The sequence below is a fragment of the Nannospalax galili genome, unplaced genomic scaffold (genome assembly GCF_000622305.1).
Source record: "Nannospalax galili isolate Female #2095 unplaced genomic scaffold, S.galili_v1.0 scaffold475, whole genome shotgun sequence".
Taxonomy (NCBI): domain Eukaryota; kingdom Metazoa; phylum Chordata; class Mammalia; order Rodentia; family Spalacidae; genus Nannospalax; species Nannospalax galili.
In genome coordinates this window covers 4,456,725-4,467,229 of record NW_008339435.1, presented here as the reverse complement: position 1 = coordinate 4,467,229, position 10,505 = coordinate 4,456,725, and the positions used below count along the sequence as shown (strand labels likewise).

The 10,505-nt window shown below is 46.1% G+C and overlaps 1 protein-coding gene across 7 annotated transcripts in view; it reads left to right on the top strand.

Annotated features, from left to right (window-relative positions):
• Ngf (nerve growth factor) overlaps positions 1-10,274 on the top strand; it is a 57,000-nt gene extending 46,726 nt beyond the window's left edge. For 5 of the 7 annotated variants that reach the window (XM_029564014.1, XM_029564013.1, XM_029564012.1 and 2 more), the window contains 2 exons: positions 3,032-3,155; positions 9,387-10,274. In XM_029564014.1, the coding sequence (XP_029419874.1) occupies positions 9,399-10,121 (723 nt within the window). In that variant the 5' untranslated portion in view covers positions 3,032-3,155; positions 9,387-9,398 and the 3' untranslated portion in view covers positions 10,122-10,274. Of the gene's footprint in view, positions 1-1,541; positions 1,734-3,031; positions 3,156-9,386 lie in introns of all 7 variants that reach the window. The other 2 variants (XM_029564010.1, XM_029564009.1) reach the window with 1 other exon arrangement.
• The last annotated feature ends 231 nt before the right edge of the window (positions 10,275-10,505 follow it).

The following is a 10,505-nucleotide window of genomic DNA, read 5'->3' as shown; positions in this document are numbered from 1 at the left end:
TTCCTCAGGGGTCACATGGGCTTGGGAGGAGCCCCTGGCTCCTTTCTCTTATCAGCTCCACCTATATAAAGATAAGTCAAAGGTCCTGCTTGATCCTGGTTGGCTTCACTTGGAAGCATGGAGGAAATGATTCCTCTGTGTTGACCCTCCTCTTTATAGACTCGACACTGGTTCAAGTCCATCTGGTAGGGTCTCCTCGGCCTCCTTGATCAAGAGGACAGGTGACCCACCACCATTATAGGACATTTTGAGAGATGCTCATAGTCCCCTGGAACTAGTCGACCTAGGAGGGCAGGGAGCAAAAAGTGTCCTTCATGTCCCTCTGACCAAATTATAGACCTCAAAGTATGTCTGTTAAACACCCAAGAAGGTTAGTTCCACCAGTCTGGTATTTTTAATTACTGTGTGTCATGTAGATAAATCTTGGGCGAAGACCAGTTCTCAGATAAACCTTACCTAGACATATATTTCTTTGTCAGTAGGGTATAGGAGTAATATGGTTCTCTCTGGTTTTCAAAACTAGCTAGGCATTGTTTATCTCTCACATGTCTCCCCCCTCCATCATGGTTTTCCCACTTAAAGTGCCCCCATTTCCCCCCCTTCTCCCTTACTAATACCCTTCTCCTATGGTCCTACCTCTCTTGAGCTCCTGCTTTCCTTTAGTACTTTAAATCTTGTCTGTTCAGGCTTTCACTTGTTTCTAGACTATTTACATAAGAAGCGTTGTAGGTTTTTTTTTTTTTTTCTGTCCCTAGCACAGTGTCTGGCACAGGGTCTAAAATCTAAGTGTGTAATTGATGAAATAAATGAATTTCAGTGTAAAAGCAAGACAGTACTTACTCATACAGGAAGGATGCAGACTGGAAATCAAGAACTCTCATAGAACCGCAAAGGACCATGGCTACAGGGACCTGAGTTGCCATCTGTGCCAGCTCCTCATTCTGTGGAGAAGAGGGAATAGAGTTTCTGAGTGACTTACCCCAGAATCAGAGGGAATTGGGTCAGGGCTCAGGTCTGTGGCTTCAGGTCCTGTTGGGTTCAATCAAGCCCACAGCTTGAAGGGCTGGTAGGATAGATGAGTTCTGCCTTCCTTTGAGTGATGGGACCAGTGAAGCCTATCTCTTACCCTAGGGTACATGCCACCCTTCTTCTCCCTCGCTAAGTACAGCTGTGAGACCACTGAGATGTTCATTGCCATAGACTCAAGCCTTTTGAAAAAATATTTTATTTATTATTTTTATTTTATGGGTATGTGTGTATTGCCTGCATAGCTGTAAGTGTACCTGTGTCACGCAATACCCACGGAGGTCAGAAGACAGCTTTGGATTCCCTTGGAACTGGAGTTACTGACAGTTGTTAGCTTCCATGTGGGTGTTAGGAATAGAACCCAGGTCCTCTGCAAGAGCAGACACTGCTCTTCACAACTGAACCATCTCTCCAGCACAACTCAAGCTTTTTAAAGACTATTTGAGTGCAATTTTTTTCTCTTTAGGTCTAAACCCCAATTTTATATCAGAAAGTTTTTCTGTTCACTTTTGAAGCATGAAAAGGGTATGTTGAGCAGGCTGGGGAAGGAGAAGGAATTGAAACATCCCAGCCTTTGATGCCATGCTGCCCAGCAACACAGAAACCACTGCAAGGCCCTTCCTACCTCCCCTGCTCTCCAGCCTTTCTTCCAGGCAGGGGAGTTGGATCTTCAGAAGCTTCTGTGATGTCTGCAGCCACAGCACAAGGTGAAGGGACATGTAGATCAGTGGTGGGGGCCGTACAGGAGCAAAGCATGACTAGAAGGACTGCTTGTGGGACTGGAAAAAAGTATAGAAAGTAAGGACAGAGGTATCATTCTAGAACGTTCTTTATAATAAATGCTGTAACAGACTTAGCTATTCATTCATTTATTCATCAAAACTGCCATGTCACTCTCCTACTTAAAGCCCATGCTCCCTTCCTATTGGCTTGATGGTACAATTATAACTCCTGGCTGTGTGCCTGTAGACACGGATCTTTCTACTTCTCCAACTCATTTCCTGGGTCTCTGCCCTTTGCCTCAGTTTCTTTGAATTATCTCTACTTCAGGGCCTTTGCATTTGATCTTCCATCTGCTTGAAATGCTCTCTCCTCTGTTCCTTGCCACTCTTCATGTCCTGACTTGAACTTCAGGGAACTCTTACTGAGGACTCTGTCTACAGTGGCCTCTTGGTACAGCTGCCTCTCTCATCACACCATCCATGTTTTCTTCATAGCATATATAGAATCTGAAGTGATTTCTTTATATAAGACTATGAGATCCACAAGAGTATAGAGAACTTGTCTGACTTACTCAGTGTGTGCTTGGCACACAGTAGGTGCGCATGAAATACTGTTGAATGAATGAAGCATCTACATGTATCAGTTGCAGAACTGAGAAGAAATCAGCAACTCTAGGAGTATGAGCTAAAATGGAACAGGATTTTGTCATTGCATCAACTCCATATCTTGATTTCTAAATTTGTCTTGTAGCATAGTGTTCCAAGACCCATGCCCTGGTCTAGGGAGAGCCCCAGGTGACCACATCAAGTAGTCAGGCTCTGTGGTTTGCCTCCATTGCTCATTTGCATTTTTATCACAGCACTAGCTTGTCCAAATTATCAGGACTTTTACTGCAATGTTGTAGTTAGGTTGGACTGGAGCTAGGTCTAGTACATCTGTGTGCACATTTCAGGATACTTCCTATTTTGATGCTAGATTAGGCATCATTGGAGCAGGATTCTAGCGTGGGTCTGAAAGCTTCAACACAGAGTGCCAACCATGGTGGCACTTCATCAAGGTGGAAACCAGGAGAGGCAGATGACACTGCAGGTCCATGCAGGGCCAGGCCCCTAGTGATCTTGGCAACTGAACTCTAGCTCTTTTCCTGGGCCCCACTACTGGTAAAGTCCTGGAACGGGGGGAAATAGGGCTTGTCCCATTGGCACATCCCATCCCTCTGTCTAGGGCACCTGACTGCTAAGGAATGTGATGACCCTTGTCTAATGTCAGCTCTCCTCTGCAGAGTTCTGGCCCGTGGTTGTGCAGTCCAAGGGGCTGGATGGCATGCTGGACCCAAGCTCAGCTCAGTGTCTGGGCCCAATAACAGTTTTCCCAAGGGAGCAGCTTTCTGTCCTGGACACTCTGAGGTAAGTACCTGTGAAACAGCTGCCTCACAGAGGTTTTGAGCTCTGCAGCTGCTGAGATTAGAGGCAGGAAGTAACATGACATTTGGAAATGAGTTGCAGGCTGAGGAAGGATGGTCAGACCCCACTGATTGGCAGGAGCAAAGACTCTTAGAGATAATGCAAATGAGGCCTGTTCAGAAAGGAAGTCTTCTTGCCTTATGGCTTTTAGGTATACAGCAAGAGTCACCAAACCCAAGACCTCAAATAGAAGGACAGCATTGGTCAGACAGTCCATACAATTCACCTGACCGTTTGAAACAGATGACCTTGTGAGACAGACGGTCTGTGGTCATTCTATGTGCCTATGGCTGGAGGAGTGGGAAAGGTGTGGAAGAGTCCCAGATCTGGATAACAGTGGGCCTGGCTCTGATTTCCACCTCTACCAGGTGCTTAGGACCAAGTGACTCAATCTTACTATCTTCTGTTTCCTCAGCTACAAAAAGGGAGTAACACAGCCTCACACTTAGGTGTATTGTGATGGTGAATGAGACAGTCCTGGCCAGTCTCAGTCATTATTATCTCACCTCATTCATTTTTAGGATGTGTCTTTAGGCACTCAGCCCAGTTGCCATGCTGTAGCTAACACACCTATGCTAAAGGACTCCAGCCATCCCACAGGTGCTTGACCACATGTTTTCAACATGAGCATCTTTATGTACTTTTTGATCAAGACATACTTTGATCAAGGTCATGGATATCTAAATGATGCTCAGAAATCTGAGATGTCAGGCATAAAAGCAATCAAACATCTGAGTGTTCCCTTGTGTCTGGATTTGTGGTACCATGGAGGCAAACCCATAATCTAAAATTTCATTTAGATTTTAGAGAAAGTAAATACATCCCAGGATCTATAAATCACAGAATGTAGGCAGCCCCCAGCCTTTCTACTCAAAAAGATGCAGAGGCTGAGCAGCAGGCCAAGTGTTTCTAGGCTGACAGCCATGTGCTAGTCACATGACCCCAAGTCCCTCAGCCCCTCTCAAAATGTGGCCCCCAGCATCACCTGGGAACTTCTTAGAAATGTTTTTTCTCCAACCTCAGCCTATAGAATCAGAAATTTTACAAGTAGATGACACTGTCTGGTTTAACAGACTCTCCAGGTATACCAGGTGTCCTGAAGTTTGAGAGCCTCCAGATCTCCATTTCTGATGTTACTTACAAACTAGGCCTCCTTCCCATGAGTCCTGTCTGGGCAATGCCAGTAGAGGTTCCGCACTGTGCTCTGTCACTGCTCTTCTATGTTCAGCCCAAGACACCTCAGTGATTTCTCCCCGAGCAATTATGGAACCACAAAATTTCTCTCCCACTCCACACAGGCTTCAGCAACCAAGCATCCCCGAGTTGTACAATGGAAGACAGAAGCCAGTTTACATTTAGAGCAGAGGCTAAGTGTAAAGCAAGAAATAACCCTAGACCCCCTGTCAGAATGTGGCCAGTGAGATGGAGAAGGCTGGATTTCTTAAGTCACAAGAATTTTCTCTCTGACCAACACTTAGTGACCCAGATTCACAGATCTGATCTCCAGCCCAACTTGGCACCTGTCTCCAAGGGAGAAATTTTTCTTCTTCCCTTCTGTAAGGCGCCCTTCCAGGCCTGGCTGGCAGGTTTTCCAGTAACATTAGCCATGTTCGATACAAGTACTAGCTGGGACCAACTGCTTAGCTCTGTCAGGTAGCTTCATCACTTTCATCACTTATTCAGGTAGGGTGGGACTTGGTGATGATCATTCACCTGGTACAGGAATGTATCCTACTACTGGGGTATATGAATCCATAGAATGTTCTGCTAGTCAAGGAGAGGGGTCCCTCCAGAGGCTGGCTCAAAACCATCCAGCTTCCCCTTTCTTAGTCATTTATCTTCCATTTTGGGTGGGAGGAGGACAAATAAAGAACATTTGTACCTGAAATGGAACCTGCCCTTCATGTGAGCTGCGTCTCCCCAGCTAATTGCTCCTCTTGAAGAAGAGCAAGCTGGACTGTGAAACCACATGGAGTGCAGTCATCTGCTCAGGAGACAGGCTTCAAAGGTTGTCTTAAAAAGAAACAAACTCCTCCTAGCACACTTCAACCAAAGTGAGGATATCAGTCTGTGCCATGCATTGTATCACTAGAATAGCAAACAATACATGTTTATATTTTCTGATGACTACTTTAAAAGATACAACACCATTACAAGTAAAGCAATATTGTTTCCTCAAAATACATTTTATTCTAAAACATAAGAGATCTGTTTGAGACATTTTCAGATCATAATGAAACCGTCTGTCCATGATATATAAATCTCCATTGCCATTGAATGACATGGTAATCTGACTGAGAATTTACAGGTAGCAGTAGACTTTGAACACGTTTTGACGTCTGTTATGTAGAATGAGCATCTGCTAGGCAGAGTAGAAAACTTTACAATTCCTTTTATAAATGTCAGAGCTTGTACATACTTTAAACATCACCTGGGTAGAGAAATTAGAACTCCAGAGGAAAGAGATTTCTCCCCACCCAATGGTTTTTAGAGGTGGAGGTACAACAGGTAACAAAGACCAAGAGTTATTTTACTCCCTCACCAGATAGGATAAGAGAACACAAGTGCCTTAAGAAAGCACAAGTGAAATGTTTTGGGACTGACTGGGGGGCTAGGGTTGTCTGCCTACAGTTAGACAAAGCTTCCCAGAAGAGGTGGCATTGAAGTTGGGTACTGGAAGACAACAGAGTGGATTATGATAGCAGAGGTGGTGCACAGGAAAGAGCCAGAGAAGCTGGCATGGGGAGCATCCCTGAAGGAAGAGCCTAAAAGAAGAGCATGGAGGAGCAAATTCAGGGCAGGACCTTTGCCAGTTATACCTATGCCTAGAATGAAGCTGTATGAGGGAAGCTGATTCCAGGCTGAGCATCCCTTTTGGATGCCTGGGCAAGGGCTCTCCACTGGCTGCTTTGAGCAAGGTGATGCAGTCAGGGCAATGCTTTCAGAAGTCATATGGAGAAGTCAGGGAGGAGGGATTGGAAAAAGAGAGACGAAGGCCCCAGACACCTGTGGGAAGTAGTCCCATGACTTGAGCTAGGGACGCACAAGTAAGATTGGAAAGGAAGTTACAGTTTCAAGAAATGCTGATCCAGCAGAACACAAAGACCAATGGCTAGGAACAGAGTCCAGGGATGGGGAGAGGTTTGGAACTGGTGAATGAAGGCATAATGATTCTAGTAATAGGAAAGGAAAGCATGGAGGCACACATTTTGGAGGCTGAAGAAACAGGAACAATAGAAAAAGTAGCTGTGGAACTGCTTTGTAAGTTGCCAAGTGGTCTAAAATCGAACTCCTGCTACTGAATACAGAGGAAGAAGACTGAGGTGGTAGCGGGAGGGCACGGAGATTTTGTTTGGGGATGTCTTGTATTGCTAGGCCAATATCCATGGAGAAGTTCCCTCAGGAAATCAGAAGTCAAGAGAGAGCTTCACAGGAGCAGGTAGGCTAGAGGTCCAGATATGGGCATCACTAGGTAGGCTAGAGTTCCAGATATGGGCATCACTGGTCTCCATAGAGAAGGATGAGCTTCCTCAAAGAAGCCTGCAGAAAGAGACACTGGGGAACATGGAGCAAGACAGGCTTTGTTTCCATTGAAATCCTCAACTTCAGTCCATTTTCCCTCAGTTAGTCATCCAATTATATAACAGGTGTTACTAATTTGGATATACAAATATGAATTTCAGTTACGTGTCTTCTCCCTTCATTTACTTGATGGAAGAGACTGTATCCTGAGAGGAGAGAAGTGAAACAAGAAAAGAATCAAAAATAAAAGGTTCTATTAGCTGCCAAGAGAATGATCAATGCTCTAAGAGGTGGCTAGAGCTGCTCAACAAGACCATTAGCCATCAGATCTAGTGGGGAATCCAAAACTCAGGTATAACCCCCTCATCCGCTGCATGGCTGGCTGGAAAACAGAGCAAGCAAAAACATTCTTCAGAGGAACCCAAGACAAAAGAATTTGGTTATTTCCTTCTTGGTGTCCCACCAGCCAGCACAGCCTTATAGAAGTCATTGGCTTCAAGCTGCTTGGGAACACAGTGTGTGGTCCTGTGCACCGTCAGGAAACCATGACCATGACGCTGAGCAAAGGCCAGGCTTCTCTGCCACCAGCATTCACTCTTTCCACATTCCCCTTACATTTCTTGAGAACCTGCTGCATTTCAGACACTGTACATGGCCATAGATTGGTTGAAATAGAAGTCACACAGTTTCTAAAGCACAATCGGGAGGGAGACAGTGGTGAATGGATGATATCCACATCACCAGGAGAGGGTGATGCAGTCTGCCATGAAAGACAAGAGAGATGTACACAGGGATGGAGGAACCTGAAGCCAGAGACATGGCTCTGCCCTCCAGAACTGCACAGCCAGCACCCACAGGCCCAAATAGTCGCTTATAAAGAATAAAAGAGGAAGAGCAATGTGCTATGAACACCCATGGATGAAGCGTGCTTAGAGAGTGAACAGTCAGAATAGAATTGAAGATGACAGAGTCCCTGGCCTCAGGGAGATATAATAACTCAGAATTAACACAGATTTTATGAGTACACAGTTGATTCAAACAACCACCCTGGGAAATAATGTTAAAAAACTGTCCACTTTTTAATCAATGAGGAACTAAGGCACAGAAGGCTTAAATGGCTTTTTTTTTTTTTTTTGACAAATAAATATTTGAGCTGGATATCAAAGTTTTCTAACTCCACATCCAATGTAAACTTTATTATATAGATTTAGCAGGAAGGAACACACACACACACACACACGCATATATATATATATATATATATATATGGGGGCAGGCTATTCAGAAGTTCAGAATAGAAAAAGACTTCTTTGGATTGGAGTGATTGAAGCAAACGTCAGGGAGTAGGCTATATCTGTAGCTGGAAAAGTGGATGGGGGACAATGACCCATCAGTGCAGGACCGAGCGATGGGAGAAAGGATAGAATTGGAGACCTGGAGAACAATCTACAGGCCATGCCTCTGAGCCTACCACGATCTTGGAAAAGCTTGACAAAGGAGGTGACATTTGATCCACATCTGTGGGTATGAACAAGAGCTCAACAGAGGCAGGACAATGGTTCCCAGAGCAGAGGTGATTCCAAGATCACTTGACCAAACGATTGGGTTGCAGCACTCGTGAGCAATTGCAGCACAGTCCTAGCTGTGCTCGGGGATCCTGCCATTTGGCCTATCCTCACCCACAAGCACATAATCAAAGGAAAAGACATGCTGAATAATCAAAGAGATAAGGGAGAATAGGTGGAAAGAATTTCAGACTGGCTTCGTGAGGGGTGTTTGGGAATCTCTTTCTGGTCTAGCTTTTGTCATGAATTTAGGCCTGTTAGTTGACACTGTGTGAATCAGCTTTCCTTATATGCAAAAGGAAGATGGCAGTTCCTAACCAGACTCCCAAACTACTGAAAAGTAGACGTGAACACAGGAAAAATGTAAAAACAGCACCTGCTGGAGAGGAACCATTCACAGAGCCTGGAGGTGGGGACTGAACAGAAACAGAACAGAAAGGTCCCTGAGCCACAGCCTTGCTAAATACTATGCTTTGTGGGCTTATAGCAAGAGTTCCTAGTCACCAGGATCAGAGCTACCCCAGGACTGCTATGGGAAGGGGAGTATTCAGCATTGGTGCTTCAGGACCCCTGCCATGTCTCCTAGTACCTCCCCAAGGGAGTCACATTCAAGGTGTAGGTACCACCCATCCACTACTGCCTCAAGCTGGTAGGCAGAGAGCCCACAGGATTCTGTGAGTGATGACTCCAAGCTCACACCAAGTTACTGGGCAGGATTTCAAGGGCTCTGTCACTTCCCAAAACAGGCCAAACGTATTCACTGCTCTGGTTTATCCCAACCGTCCAATTGTAATTGTTGCCAGCGTCCCTTTCCACTCTCCGAAGTGTCCCAGTTTGGATGTTGAATCCAACATGGGGGAGTTCTCCGTGTGTGACAGTGTCAGCATGTGGGTTGGGGATAAGACCACCACCACAGACATCGGGGTAAAGAGGTAACCGCATTGGGAGAGGTGAACATTAATAACAGTGTATTCAACCAGTGAAGTCTCCTGGCGTCCTCTTAGGAGACACTCGGTGAGGGAGTCCAGCAGTGTCCTGACAACACTTGGCCCTACTCCCTGAATAACCCTCCTGTTTGTCATTCCAGGTGCACAGCGTAATGTCCATGTTGTTCTACACTCTGATCACAGCTTTTTTGATCGGTGTACAGGCAGAACCATACACAGACAGCAATGTCCCAGCAGGAGACTCTATCCCCCAAGCCCACTGGACTAAACTTCAGCATTCCCTTGACACAGCCCTCCGCAGAGCCCGCAGTGCCTCTGCTGCACAGATAGCTGCCCGTGTGACAGGGCAGACCCGCAACATCACTGTGGACCCCAGACTGTTTAAGAAACGGCGACTACGTTCACCCCGTGTGCTGTTTAGCACTCAGCCCCCACCCATCTCTTCGGACACTCTGGATCTGGATTTCCAGGCCCATGGTACAATCTTCAACAGGACTCATAGGAGCAAGCGGTCATCCACCCACCCAGTCTTCCACATGGGGGAGTTCTCGGTGTGTGACAGTGTCAGCGTGTGGGTTGGAGATAAGACCACCGCCACGGACATCAAGGGCAAGGAGGTGACCGTATTGGGAGAGGTGAACATTAACAACAGTGTATTCAAGCAGTACTTTTTTGAGACCAAGTGCCGGGCCCCCAATCCTGTTGAGAGTGGATGCCGGGGAATTGACTCCAAGCACTGGAACTCATACTGCACAACAACCCATACCTTCGTCAAGGCGCTGACCACAGATGACAAGCAGGCTGCCTGGAGGTTCATTCGGATTGACACAGCCTGTGTGTGTGTGCTCAGCAGGAAGGCTGCAAGAAGAGGCTGACCTGCCTGCAGCCCCCTTCCCTACCTGCCCCTCCGCACTCTCCTGGACCCCTCCCTACCTCAGCCTGTAAATTATTTTAAATTATAAGGACTGCATGGTAATTTATAGTTTATACAGTTTTAAAGCCATTATTTATTAAATTTTCGAAGCATCCTGTGTACCCGTACCTGAGTCCTTTTTCTCAGTGAGAACACCCACAAGGCCCAGAAGGGTGTGGAATGAATTGTCCCCAGCCACCCCTGGCTCCCTCTGAGGCCCATCTGTAACCCCCACTCCAAGCCTGCACTTCAACTTTAGGGTATTCTAACTGGTTTCAGACATTGCCCTGTGCCAGGCGTGGTTACTAAAGGGAATGGGCCTGCAGGCTCTGGTCTGCATTCCTGA